Source organism: Centruroides vittatus, unplaced genomic scaffold (assembly GCF_030686945.1).
Source record: "Centruroides vittatus isolate TY-2023 unplaced genomic scaffold, ASM3068694v2 contig_4, whole genome shotgun sequence".
Classification (NCBI taxonomy): Eukaryota; Metazoa; Arthropoda; class Arachnida; order Scorpiones; family Buthidae; genus Centruroides; species Centruroides vittatus.
This window is the reverse complement of record NW_027122214.1, coordinates 2,598,903-2,614,360: the sequence shown is the minus strand read 5'-3', so window position 1 is coordinate 2,614,360 and position 15,458 is coordinate 2,598,903. Positions and strand designations below refer to the sequence as shown.

The following is a 15,458-nucleotide window of genomic DNA, read 5'->3' as shown; positions in this document are numbered from 1 at the left end:
CACTACACGGAAGCCGCCCTCACGCAAACCTCACGCACGTCTTTCCGTCCCCCATCACGTTCTCGGTCTTCGATCAATTAAGGCAGTTGAATGGTCCAGTCAACGAAATAGGTTCACCTTGAAGAACCAGAAGAGCCAGTTCGAGGGGAGAAAAGGGGCAGGAGGGCACCGGTGTCACATGACCCACACACCACCCCCGCCGAGATTTAAAAAAAGAAATAAGTCCTTTTTTTCGGACGATTAAAATATCGATATTTTAATCATATAAATTCGTTTCCGATTTTACCTAAATGATGCAATACGATGTGTTTTATTCGTTAAAATCTTAATTTTAGATGAATTTATTTCTGATAAAAATTACGTTGTCAGACGAGGGAATCACGACACTTTCATCAATCGAAATTCTCCTCCGAATCATCGCGGATGCTAATCACAATTGGACGCTGTGTCTGACGTCACATAGAAAGTCACCAATCATTTGCAGGAAGACGACAAGGCAGGAGTTGACAGTTGTGACGAGTCTCCTCCCCCATGTCACTTCTACCCTCGGGACTGCCAATATCCCACTGGGGAGGATCCATTAAGTCGCTGTTTACAGCATTAACGACGTTGAGGGCTATTCAGGGGGTCCGGACGATCTTCGTCGCCTGTGGTGACGACTATGATAACCCTCCACCTAGAAGGTCTCCAACAAAATTTAGACGTTATCCTCGACTAAAATAAAAAAAAAAACTGCATGCGTGCGACCTTATAAAAGAGAGCTTTGTCCCTAATTTAAATCAAGCGAGTCGTGAGTAAACCGAGTTTTGATAACGGGCAGCTTTCAGAATTCATTTCAATCATCCTCTATCCGAGAAACTGTTACATACTGTGAAGCTCTTTACATCTCGGGCTCGATAAATGCGGTGACGTTCGGTCACGTGAACATTTCTGGGACAGAAGACCGAGTCACGTCTAGAACCGCTTTGCCACCGGATGCGGGATCGTGACGACCAAACACGTGGGAAAGTGAAGGTGAGGAGATAAAGCGCATGCCCGAGTGGTAGAAGCATTTTAGGAGCGAAAAGTATCCATTTTTCTTCAGCCTCCAAATCATAAAAGAGAAGAAGGGAATGGCGTACTTATCTAGTGTATAGCCTAGCATCTCCGCCAGTGTAATTTGTTCTCGACCGAGTTATATTTTGCTTTTGGGTTATGTAAATTAATTACGGTGCTAGGTATGCGCAGTCAGTAATGTACTTTTGGGTCAAAGTTGTTCTCTTATGTTCTGCATTTAATAGCAGATAGAATTACAAAATGAGTTGACGTCTTCGGATGATAGACTGGACGGCTTCTCTGAAATTCAATAGCAATACAGTTCAAAGGTGAAAAATAAAGCATGTTTTCAGTCTACTTTGCTCGAATTTTGACTACGAAATTGGTTCATAATAGCATGACGAAAATGACATTTGTTTCTTTCTCCTTCTGATTCTAATTTTCACGCAATTGCGAATCAATCTCCTAACGAAAACAGTCTGCATCTAAAGAGAAATAAATGACCTCCAGCAACGATAATGTAATATTCATGCATTTAGTGAAAAAAAATGAAGTTTTGAGCTACATATTTTATTTTTAACACTTTACGGCTACTGAAAATGCAGGCGAATTTTCCACGAATAATCCATCTGGAGAAGAGCAGATCAGAGTCCTGCCTCTATTTATGCAGATGCACGTTTGAAAAGCAGAAGGGGAGAAATACTCCGCAAGGAATGAAAAGTGCAGTAATGCGTCCGGATACGTAAGAGCAATTGATTGGACGGGATGAGAATTGCAAATGGTTTCAATGAGCCTCTTTGATTTATCGACTCGGTGGATTTGGTATGTCACGTGATTCCGTGTAAAGGACATTAATCAGCAGCGAACGCCACCACAAGCGCAACTCGGAAAGAACACTTATCCAAAATTAGTCATCGGGCCTTATCGGTAGCATTTGCGACTGGATAAAAAATGTCAAAATTTCGAGTCAAAACAAACACGTGTGTTATTGCATAAAGGTCTTTCGATAATTTTAGAGGAACCTCCGGATGCAAGTCTGGAGAAGTTAAATGAGCTAAATATGTAGAAAAAAGGAAAATTTCTCAAACATGTGCCTAGTTGCTTTTTTTCGCCGTACATCGGAAAAATTGGGCGTTAACGAGAGTCTAAACGAGTTTAATAACCGAAAGCCAAGATGATTCACAACCTTGATTGACGCCAATCAAGCTGTAACATTAGCACACGAATCATTATAGCGATTTTCACCGTCCATACGCATTCCTCTTTAATTTTTAAACTTAAATTATCTTAGAATCCGGTTATCATCCAATCCCGTTTTTCTTGCTCATCTTTTATCCACGATGCCATTTTTAAAGTAATAAGCATTGGTAAATTCCTCGACTTTCTTGCATATCTTTCAGAGAAAAAGTTTAAAGAAAATCTCGGTGGTCGCTCGAGAAACGAGGCTCCTTAAGGGAATAATGGCATCGCATACCTGATCGGTCTGCTATCACCGAAAACTCATTAAGTCTGATCGACACTTCTGCAAGACAAGAATTCTTCTTTTGCAATTCGATTATACTCTTCCGAACCGAAAACAAATCGATTAGACGGGATTTAAACTGATTAATCGGTTAAAGAGGAAGTAGCAAATATTTAATCCTTCACTTAATATAAGACGGGACTAAGCAGAGTTAATCGTTTAACCCCTCCCGTTGATCATCGTATCCCGCAGACAGAATTCATATGCCCTACTTAAGTCAGAGACCCCGCAAGGCCGGGTGGGGAAGTCAATCTATGCGGTTGTGCTCCCTCAGGCTTGGCTTACGGCGCAGGACGCAAACAGAATGACAAGTGGCCCGACGGGAATAAATATTGGAGTATGACGACCAAGCGTGCAGTACTGGCTCTTCCGTTACACTCTTCCTGCTTGCGAGACGACGAGGTGCACTACCGCTTCTGTTGAGATGGTGCTCGATTCTCCACATCGTTAACACATTGAGCTTGTTTTAAGTCCTTTTGCGTGCGTAAATTATACGATTTACCATTTCGATATATATTTAAGCTACCGTATCAATTTTCCAAAGCTTATTAAACTTAAAGTGGCGCGCCATGCCAAAATAGGCTCGAGTTAGAAATACTATGTTCCGGAGCTGACTAAAATTAGAGTCACCAAATTGCAAACCGTAGGCGTTCTGTGGGGGAAAAGGAGAAAAATAATAAAAAATTTTCAAGCCGGGGTAGTAAACACTAAAATGGGGGGAAAGATAATTTCGAACATTTTTGTGTAAAAAACTGTGCTGGAACCGGTTTAGTCTCCTCCTACCGCTGACGGTGCCCGCTCAGCTCTGGGTAGTACAATTCGCGTCCGTTCTTCTGCATGGTGCAGTAGTTAGCTAATAAGTAATGGTAGGGGATTGACAATCGTCCTTGGGAGGTCAAAAGGAAACTGCTGCTAATCAGCCCTCCTAATCCTCAGATAACAGAACTCAATCGAACGGCGGCGAATCTCTAAAGGATCACTGCAATTTAAATATCGCTCGCTCCAACTTCTATAATCCAATTCTCGCCGAGATAAAAATCACAAACGCCCAGTTGACCATTACGAAATTCTTCCATTGGACTGCTAATTTTAAATCACTGCTCGGACCACCACGCTACTGAATTTTATTAAGGATTTTATACGCGGAAAACGTGGTAGGCCCGCGACCCTCTGCGGGCCGACACTTAATTGGTCGCAGTTGTAATTCATTCAGTCCCTACTAATTAATGTCACGCTGCGACGGTAACCATGGAGATGACCGCACGTTCCCGTCTCAAGGCCAAACCGAGTCGTGGGTCTACATTAGGTCTCTCACTTCTCTAATACCAAGCATACCTGAAGAGCGCCTTGGGGAAGTTATAACGCTAACAGTCGACGCTAAAAAATAGTATAAAAAGGGTCATTGGGAGTTTCGGCTTTGTCTAGAACCCCAACGACAGCATTACCAATCAACTGGATAACTTTTGGATTTCTAACATACTTCACGTGCGATGAAGACGATACAGTGGTCCATAAAAACCATACGGTGGTCGAATTCTTAAAGTAAACTATAAAAGTCGAACTTACCTTGAGAAAACACGTCCCAATTTTATCACTTTCCAATACGGTGGCGTTATAGAAGGTTTGATCGAAAATGGGTTCGTTGTCGTTGACGTCACTAATCGTAACTACTACAGTGGCACTAGAAGAGAGAGGCGTGGGGCCCGCATCTTTAGCTACGACCGTAATTTGAGGAATGGGATCGGTTTCGCAGTCTATGTGAGTTCTAGTAGTGATGAGACCCGTCCTGCTATCGATCTGAAACCATTGCGAATGGGTCTCCGGCGTATCTTTGATGGAGTAAGTAATCACAGAGTTGTTCCCTTCGTCTCGATCCAAAGCTGAAAGCTGAAAAACGGAAGTGCCGGGGTCGGCCACTTCTAAGACATTCGCATAGTATACGGTTTGATCGAATTCGGGTGCATTGTCGTTTGTATCTGTCACACTTAATTCAAACGTGCGTGAAGTATTTAAAGGGGGATTTCCTTGATCGGTGGCAGTCACCACCATAGTGTAATTTGGTTTCACTTCTCTATCTAACGGGTGAGAAACTATAACTAAGTAGATGATATTGTCTTGAGTAGTGAGCCCAAAATGGCCATCGCCACCTTGCAACGTAACGTTGACATTTGCATATTCTTCTTTTGAATCGGGATCATTAACACTGATGCGAGCGACAAATTCTCCTGGACGAGCATCTTCGGAAATCTTGGGAGACGCATCATCGCTTAAAAAGATCAAATTAATAGTGGGTTGATTATCATTTACATCTGTGACTCTAACCGATACAAATGCGGTGGTTTCCAATGGTTGTGCGCCGTTATCACGCGCCACTACCACTAATTCGTGGACATCGCGTGATTCAAAATCGAGTGGTTTATTGATAGAAATGACACCTCGCACTGGATCTATGGCGAATTTATTCTCCCGATCGCTTTGTCGACGATTTATTGAATAGGTGATTCGTCCGTTTTCTGTAGAGTCAGTATCGGTAGCAAATACCCTGAGAACGCTGGTACCTACAGTGGCATTCTCGGCCACAGTTGCAAAATAACGGCTCTGATTAAATATAGGTTGATTATCATTCACGTCTTGAATGGTAATATTTACCGTCATAGAACCTTTTAGAGGGGGCATCCCACCGTCGTAGGCCTCGATCACGATGCTGTAAAAGGGTATAGTTTCTCGATCCAAAAAGCCATTGATCTGTAAATCCAGATAGAGTACATCGTCTCGTTCTCTGTGAGAAGATAAACGAAAAGCATTATTAACATTACCAGATATAATTTCGTATCTTTGGGTGTTAAAAACTCCCAAATCTCTATCCCTCGCGGGATTTAAAGTTCTTTTCATATCTCTGGGAGTGTTTTCTGGAAATTCGATCGACATGTAAGGTGTTGGGAATTCGGGCGCATTGTCATTTTCGTCACGCACTTTAATCACTACGCGCACATTTTCGCCGCTGAGAGGAATGGCCACGAAGGAATAATAACTCCTAACCTCTCTATCTAGAATAATATTGGTTCGAATTTCTCCCGTCGACTGATCTATGTGCAAATCGGAATCCACTGCACTTCCTGGTACAGGTACGATAAGGTAAGGAGGCGGCGGTGGTTTGGGAAGACCCTGTTTACTATGCCCGATGTATCCGATGGTAGTGCCCGTACCCAGACCTTCCGAGATCTCGAATTCCTGTAGATATTCTGCTAGGGCCAAATGGTACAGCAGACAGAAGATAACGGTCCATCTCCACCTCCGCACGCCCTCCATAATGTCACTAGTTCAATCTCGGGGCACAGAACACGTCGTCAGACTTGATATACTTTGTATCCAACGTTCGGGGCGCATCACATTTTTATCTTCTTTTAACATTTACATTCTGGAAATAAAAACAGTTTTATTAGAGAATTATTAAATTAAAACTTGTATAATCAAAAGACTTAAAAACAGTATTTATCTATTCTATCAACTAATGAAAGTGGGCCTTGAAAATCTTTATTACGAGACACTATCTCACACTCCATGACGACAACTTGGATCATTCATTGTTCATCCAACTTAGATTTCTTCGTCCATTTGAAAGATAAGATTGGCTTTCCAATACAATTTCGGGATCAGGACTACATGTTTTTTCTGACAAATTTTTATTGCAAAACCTGTATGTGCCATTTGACTGATAGAGGAAATCTCGGCAGATAAGATTCTCATTTCGGTCTTAAGTGCAAGAAAACACTTTTTATTGAACAAGTAATTGTTAGAATCTCTTTTGGTGTTCGTAAACTTCTATTATGTATATCCATTTAAGATTTTAAGACTAATTTCAATTGTATCGCATCTGTTTAAACAAAAACGGAAGAAAAAGTATATTGCTAAAAGGAGCCTATATATTTTGCCCCAAAGCTATTGGGTACTGGGAGGTCTGCGATGAGAGTTGTAAAAACTTTTCTTTAACCCTTGCGTGAGCCACAGTTATTTATATTGTCCTCGCATTCTATCTGGGGACAGAAATGGGGGTGAAACCCCAAACTTATCTCCGGGGGCTAGTCGGACCTTTGCATGTCCTGAAGTTTGATGTCAGGCGTGTCGAAAATCTAACGGGAGAAATCGGTTTAAAGACTTTTTTTCTCCCGTAGTTCCTTTGAGAGGCATCTGAAAGAGGAGTTGCTAATAATGTTCGTGCAAAATGCAAAGGAATCTTTTCTTTCAATCCAAAAGAATCTTAAATATACGACTGTGTTGCGAATGAAAGAAAAGAATTTTTAAAACCGCAAAAAGATTGTTGAAATAAGTAACAAGCAAATGTAAGTAGTCATCAAAGAATAAATGGCTTCCAAACATGAAAGGAAGCGCTCCGAAGAAGAAACAAACTCAGCACAGCTCACTACAAGCAAAACAATACACAACACTTCATTGTTAATCTGTACATCTAGACATATTAAGCATGTCTATTTTTTGATTTTTATATAATGTACCCAATTTGTTGTTTAGAGAACGTAGACAGTTTTATTACACTTATTCATGTGTGTGTGAAGCAAACAATATTAAACTCTAAAACGAAAGGAAGAATCAATCAGACAGTAATATCAGATAATTTAAAGGTCAAGAGGACTTAAAGCTGTTTGGTTTCTTTGTACACTTCGAATCTCTCCTCGATACAGCTGTACACAAAAAATAGGCTTGTGATTTTGGTGCTTGGTTACCAAATCAAAGGAGCCATTCAAATTTCACAAGTGTTCCCAAGTTCAATTTAGAACACTGTTTTGTTCTTCGAGAAACGTCTGCATCGCTTTTTACAAATAATTTCTTACATTCGAGTTTATTATTATAAAATTCGACAAATAATTTAAATCGATAAAGCAATACATTTATTAATATTTAAATTAATATTGAATTCGCTGATTGTGGATAGTGCGATGAGAAAATTTTTGATACACGTACAGTACAATTTTATATTATGTTTCTACAGGATGTTGTGTGAAAGAAGCCGAACAAATAGATGAACCTTTTTAGACAAATTCCTTTTGAGAGATTCTCTCGATGTAAACTTACATAGACCTACAAATGAAATTAGCTGTCAAAAAACAATTAGTAAAATCTTTTTAAGGACAAAGACGTCTTCCACTCTTACAAAGGACTACCGCCATGACAAATAGATTCAGAAATAAGTGTCATTACATCCCCATTCTGATTTGCAGCTGACAAGTTCAACTAGGGGTGCCTTCTTTACTAATAAAGGACGGAAAATGGACTCACCCGGAAGGCAGTAAATGTGGCACACTGTATCCTCTAGCCCCTGTTTCAGTCCTGTGAACAATGAACGTTATCTCGTCAAACCAAGATGGAGGGACCACTTCGTATGTATTTTGAATTGCTGCGAGGTGAGTCCATTTGTTTCCCTCTTCTGAAAGGGTTGAAGCTGTCAAAAGAAACAATCCTCGAGGCCGCATTCGCTTCCAGCTATTCACAGCAATTTGGTCGAACTCGCGGAATTATCGATTGTGACCTCCGCAAAAATGCAAAATTCGCTCTTGATGTGTTAATAAGCTAACAAAGCAGAATCTAAAGATCCCTTATACTCTTATTAGCATACCGTTAATCGGAGTTTGGCTTGGGAAAGAGGTGCATATCATAATTGTAAAACTCCCGATGGGATCCATCAGATCGAATTTTAATGTTTCGCCCCCTGTGCGACCTTATAATGAAGTCAAATTGTAATACTTCCAATTTGTGTTTCTTTATCAGGACAGATGGAGGAACACAAATTAGGGAACACTATATAGATGTTGCTTTTTTATCGATTTAAATGATATATAATTATGCAAATTAGCTCGTTTTGACGTATAACGATGCAAATGCTTGAAATAGTATATTTTAATATCTTCTTGCGTGTTTATTTCAATGGTGAAGTTTCGTTTCAAATTCATTACCACTGCTTTTCGTTCCTCGATACATATTTTATTACACTAAACGTATTTTACACACACATACATACACGTACACATATTGTATGCACTAAACGTTTCCCTCAAATTAAAGTGCTGCAATTCGGAGATTACAAATAGGAACTATAATTTTTTTAAGATACAAGATGTCAAATAATTTAATAACAAAATAAAAAGTGTTTTTAAAATATAAGTTATTGTTACTTTAATCGCTTGTCGCAAACGGTTTAAGAGCAGCATATGTATTTTTTTCACTGTAAATTGTAGTTGACGTGTCCATAGATCTCCTCCATACGAAAGATAAACAGAATGGCGATATATTCTTAAAAAGAATCCTTGTTCTTGTTAAATTATTTCCATGTGTTAAAGCCGTGCTTGTAATGGGGGCCATTGCCCCCGTTGGGCGTTTAAGAAATTTAAGCAGCACTTGGATTTTTCTGATATCGGGCAATGTTATCGAAATTTAGTATAAATTGTTTTCGAATATTTCCAGATAATTAGTTCTATTTATTAAAAGAAAAAAGTAAAGATGATAAAAACCTCACCCTTTATAATTAATGATATAAAAATAAAGATCTGAATTTATTTTGTCTAGAAATCATTCAGGTATAAAAGAGACGATTGAGGAGAATGTAAAAGGGGATCAATGAGTTTCTTTTTTAAATCGATTCTCGAGCTCCGACCGTAAATAATAGCCCACTTTTGAGATTCGGTTCGCAAGTTTCACCGTCCCCTGTAATCTTTTGATACGATATACGTACAGTACATATTATATTCTTAAAATAGAATCTCAAAAATCTTTGTGCATATAATAAAACTTTGCATAGTTTTAAACGTGATTATTAAGAAATCTATCGTTTTTGAGTAAACTCTTAAAAAAAAAAAATGAGATCCTTTCAATCATGTGTCATCAATCGCTAACAATCAATTTTTGGTAAAAATCTACTGTTAAATCTATTATATATTTATACTTTTAATAACGTGTTATTAATAGATTTAATAATACATTTTTTACTCAAAAACAGCGATTATTTTAAGTTTTGCCTAAGTTAGCCTATATTATTTAAAGCTTTCAGATATATTCGATTGAAATGATTTCTCCATTTTAAAATGTATACAAAAGCCTGTCTGTTGTTCGATTAAGAATTAAGAAAAGGAGAAAATGATACATTGATGTTTTATTTTTTGATTCAGATAGATGAAATTCTGAATATTAAAATCCTAGGAAAAAACAAATTTGTGGTGAGATAAGACAATTGTGGAATCTCTTCAGTCATTTTCTTTCAAGTTTTATCTTACTATTAACATTGTGATTAAACTTACGGTTAAATGGAATCATTTCGTATAAATCAATATATAAATAATTTACAGCCTAAGTGAATTCATAAAATCAAAAGTTATTCTACTGATAATTTCATTTGTGCACTCGATTCAACGCTAACGTCTTAACCTATGTTAATATATTAAATAAAGGTGATCAGCCGATTAGCATCAGCCTTACACAATCATAAAAGAGAAGCGCAGCAATCCTACCTTTGTAACAGCGAAAGGTGTAACAGCAAGCCGCTATTACAGAGTAAACAGTTAGACAGTGGACGGATTAGTGTCTGCGGACGTCACATAAACAGATCCTGACTGTTCGAGACCCCGCCGTGCCCCACAACACAACTGCTAGTCTATGACCCCGGGGTGGCCGGATCGGAGGAATCCTTTACCTCCCCCACAGTTACGTCACGCGTCGGTCACGTGTTATCCGTCACATCATCCTCGTGTACTTTCCTCAAATATTCTCTGTATAGCAAATTAAAGAAGAGCTAGAAGATGGCGTTTTGGAATCAATTAAAAACTCCTCTCGTATTTTGAAAGAAAATATACATTCGATATTATTGCAAAAAGATATATTAAAAATAGATATTTGACCCTAATGTTACACCCTAAAAACTCAATTTATTCAATAAAGTTTTAACTTGTTTAATGTAGGCCTTCCTAAATAGAATCTAGGTAGCCTAGACAATGCTTTTGTAAAATAATTATAAAAACTATTTTGAAATCGTCGTTTTAAAGATTAATGCCAATACCAAACAAGTAAAATTATTGTATAAACAAGTATCAATATTTCAAAAGTAAAAATGGCCCCTTCGGCTACAGATCTCAATTGGGAAGAGCAAAGTTCTTCAACAATGATAGATTTGGAACGTTAATGTCCAAGTCGTTGACCTCAGACAAGTAAGAATGGTACTTTTGCCATTCCATTGATATTTCGGAATTCGACTTCCATACATTGCACTCAAATAAACGTTGGATATCTTACTTGACTAACATCATCTACAATAAAAGTCGGGTAAACTTCATTATATCTTTCCAATACCATAATAATTCACCTTATAACTTTTAAAATATTCCTCACTCATCTACCCCATCTAATTACTCGACCGACGTATTTAAAAATTAATCATCAAAGAGATAATTGAATTTTTATTAATTCTTTCCTCAATATGCATTAAAGAAACTTCATTAGATACATTTCTAGGCTGCACACAAAGTACATTTTAGTTATTTCCATCTAAACTATGACCTTTCAATTAACGTGTACAACTTTACTCTAATCTGTCTAGACGGGAGTAATTATATAACATGTTCAAGTAAAGCTGTCGCTTTGACGAACATCATTTAGGAATGCAATCGACGAACACTACCGCATTATAATCATGAACAAAGATTTTATTCTGTCACTTCCCGACACGAACTACAAAATTATTAGTCCCCACACACCAATTCCATTTAGTTACTGCACGGAGCGTTCTCGCTTTTAAATCGAGTAAAACTACTGAATCGTCGTCGTAATTCGGGTGTACACATTTTTCTGATGTAATTCAGGTTTAATGAAAAGGACCACTTCGAAAGATATTAACGAATTGTATCCATTAATCATTATTTCTTCGACAACAAAGTTTTCGTGCTTTTCTTTTAAAATCCTCTTCCTTCTTTCCAGGTTATTTACAGCGTCGATCAAATTCCATTTGTTGTTTTGTTTCCCTTGCCCTTATTTTTTTGCCCTCGCAGCATTATTCTTCAAAAATTGTATTTTATGTATTTACATATATCGAATTACTGTTGCCGAAATGTATGGCGTGTGTGGAAACCGAGTACAGAAAAACACTATTTATAAGAATTCTATGTGCTGATTCTTTTAACACAAAGAGTCTAGCACGAGTCCAGTAGAAGGCCAGTAGCTGTCACCGTATCCCGAGATGCGTATTGTCACCGTGAACTTTCCAGTCAAACCCATTCGAGTAGGCAGGAGACAAACAATAAACGAAATGGCTCACCTTGACAATGGAAAGTTCGGAAACAGTTCTGAAGAGAACGTTCTCAAAAATATAACGCTTAATTAATAAAACTACGGTGTATTATAAATCAAGGACTACAAATCAATCAGTAAGTACGATTAGGACTGATTTTTATCTAGGAACAGAATTGAAAAGCGAAGCCGTCTTTGCCAAACACGATCGTAAACAAGACCACTTGTCGGAAAAGGGTCAATATGTCATTCTTGCCTTCTATGGACATTTGAAACTCCGAGAGGAAGAACCTAAAAGCCACTATACTTTTCCAATGGAGCCTATGCGTAGTTATTTTGGGATCTGTAATCGCTCCGGTTTTAGATCCCGAGCCATCACGTGGTTCAGCGTCCTAATGATGATGCGGGGACCACATTTTGTGCTCTAATGATGGCCAAACAGGTTCTACATAGTTACCAAAGTCTAGACGTTTCGTGTCCGTGCATTGCGCATGCCTAGTATATAAATCCAAAACTGTATTGGGGTGGAGACATTTCTTGTGGGATCCGGCTTCTGGTACGATTAACTTTGCATCAACTGAATTGAAAAGAAGCGATCTGCAGGAATATTTCAACCCTTCTTTATGACGTAATTCGATCTAAATTAGACGTTATTAACTCATACAAAGGATTTGAATTTCCTATATCTCATCTTTTAAACTTTGATTTTTGCTCTTTGAACTTTGCTCTTTCGCTATTTTAATTAATTATCTATCAAAATCCATAAATTTTGAATTATTATTAAAGAAATTATAACCGCTCTCGGGAGCTTTAATAGAGAAAAATCTTTTGAATTTGATGGAAAAGTAAAAAGGTCTCGTGTTGGTTTAATTAAAGATAATTTTTTCAAAAGCAGCAGTGAAATTAGAAAACGTGACGAGTATAGTTTTTGCATACTGGGTGGTTTGCACTCGAAAATCACGAACTGGAGTAAAAAGAGCAGCTCGGCCAAACAAGAAGGTCATGATCCCTCTGACAGCACGGGAGCAGATGAATAGCCAGTTGTAAAATGGTCTGTTTTTGAAGTAGCAGCAACTTACTTGGGTTGTAAACTTTCAAAATATTGCCTTTCGAAATGATATACAACCGATTTTACAGAAATTTTCTATTTTGAAACCGCATCGGAACGGAAAATGTTGAGATTTTTGGCATATCGAATAGAGAACTGAATTATTCATCACGTTGCGCCCATTAAATGTATGTTTAATGATTGTGATTAAGGATGTTTCTGAGAAGTGTAGGATGAAATCAGATGTCCAAAAGACATCTGACTTCCTTGTTTTAGCTCTAACTATTATTTAAATTCGCTAAATGACAATGTATGACAAACAAATTTCCACATAATACAATCACTTATACTTGTAAACAGACTAAAACTTTCCTTATTATAGTATTCAACACAATATTTAGGGATATAATTTAACACTATTATTTAAATTACTAAAAAATGTTAATGTTTTAATTCTATTTAGATTAAAAGCGCATATTTTAAGTATTCGTATTAACGATAAGTTCCACCAGAAATAAATTTATTCAAATATATGCATTTAAACTCTCACAACTGTATTTATTATTCTATACAATAAGGGCTGTATATTTGTATAAAATAAATAAAGATACCATATCAGCATTTGATGATAAACAACTTTCAAGTGGTATACAAAAAGTAAGTGTTAAATCTTCGAGCTTATTTTTATTGATAAAACTTTAAAATCGACGACTTTCAAAATATCCCGAAAATCCAGTCTATTAAACTAAAAATTATAAGAATTTTAGAATAAATCCATTCAATAAGACATTGAAAATCATTACAGATAAACTGCGAACACTCGCAGAAATAAATGGCATCCAAACATGAAGAATTTACTAAATTTTCCTTCGTTATTACTCTTTTTTTCCTGTTGAGTATTGAGATAGATTTTCTGTCGTCGATATAGGGCTATGTAGCACCTGTTTCTTTTTCGACCGGTCTCCGAAGATTAACGTCTATAAAAATGTCACATAAACCACAAAAGGCCGGTGCTACGAGTTTGCCAGAAACGAATTCGTACAGCAAGATGGACAGTTCTTTCCATTAACCCCGAATTGTTAAGGCATCGAGATAAAAAGTCGAACACATGGGCTTATATTTCGTCTGTTGCATTTTTATTTATGCGCTAAATTGTTCGATTGTCTTCGATAATACTCCTTAAACAGAAAAATATCCAAGTATCGAATTAAAGGCTTGGTGACGGTCGTTTAATATATTATAAGGGATGATTCGTCGCACATCCTTTCCGCCGCTGACAGATTCGATGGTGCATTTTTTTAATCCGGAGCAGTAGTCGCACGCGGGAGGTGCCACTGGGCAATCTCTCGGTGGAGCACATGCCGTTTCCATCAACATCTGAAGTTTAAGTTGGCTTTGCGCATGCGTACAACATCCGTTCGAATTTGCAAACCGAACCGCAATTTAATTATAGGACGATAAGAATACACACGCCGTGTTTCTTCTATCGCGTATGATCTTAGGATTAAGTTATCAATTTTCTCTTGTCAGCACGAGCAAGCAAAACTCACTCCTTGTCTTACCCAGGCCTCCCTGCTGGGTGATGATGGCAACGAATCTTACGAACCATCGTTCCAAAAACTGATGCAAAGAATATTAATGGTAAATATATCCACGAGAATGGATATTTGGTAAAGTTGCAGGCAAATCTTTCCTTACAGTTCCTACTCGGTTAAGTTCTTTACGACTTATTTACGGGCTTAAGAAAAATCATTTACTGTAAACAGCGCGCTTCTCGATATATGTAAGCAAAGTCGAACATTTTTGCAGACAGCGAGAAGCATTCAACAAGTAGACGGGACGGGTCGTGTAGCTTCTGCAGATCGCCCCTCAGACACTCACATAAATATATATCAAACTCTATTTCTCACTTACCTTATTTAATTTATTGTTTCCGCGTTCGTTTACGAAATACACAATCCATGGCATCGAGTTATATTTCCATTCCACTTATCCCGATCATTCACAACTCAAGGCTCACCTCGAGTTCGCGAACAACTCGCACGAAGCACAACTCCCGAGTAAACCAGAGAATGCCGATACTCCAGAGAGCCACAGGGATTCTCGACCTACTACCAAACTTTATACTACATACGTATAAACTACATCGTTTTTCACTGTTCTAGAAAAATTACACAATTCACTAGGATTACATACGTGGAAGTTCGGTGTAAATTGTCGCTTATTTCAGACAAAATAGTCTGAAAAACACGTATCGAATCCCATCTCTCCCCGACGGAGCTCTTTCAGAATTTGGCCAATCACCGGTCGAGAAACCTGCCTGACTGCGTGCCGATATTTACTTCGGACGCCGGTAGGGGTCACTGATATGTAACAGTCACATGATTAAAACCACAGAGAGCATGCGTAGAAATGCGATTGGGTGTTCGACGTGGACGAATGTCAGGGATGTTGGCGGTTTAGTTCTTTCACTCGTTTCTTCTGCTGTTTTGTGAAAGTCTCAACCGAAACTCATACACATAAGAAAATTAATTTAAAGCGGTTTTTTCTCCCATTAAATTTACATGGAGA

At 37.9% G+C, this 15,458-nt stretch overlaps 1 protein-coding gene across 1 annotated transcript in view; it reads right to left on the bottom strand.

Annotated features, from left to right (window-relative positions):
• Window positions 1-15,143, bottom strand: part of LOC136976272 (protein dachsous-like) — a 101,249-nt gene extending 86,106 nt beyond the window's left edge. Inside the window, 2 exon segments of the mRNA XM_067271498.1 lie at window positions 4,124-5,975; window positions 14,802-15,143. Of these exon segments, the coding sequence (XP_067127599.1) occupies window positions 4,124-5,866 (1,743 nt within the window). The 5' untranslated portion in view covers window positions 5,867-5,975; window positions 14,802-15,143.
• Window positions 15,144-15,458: the final 315 nt, after the last annotated feature.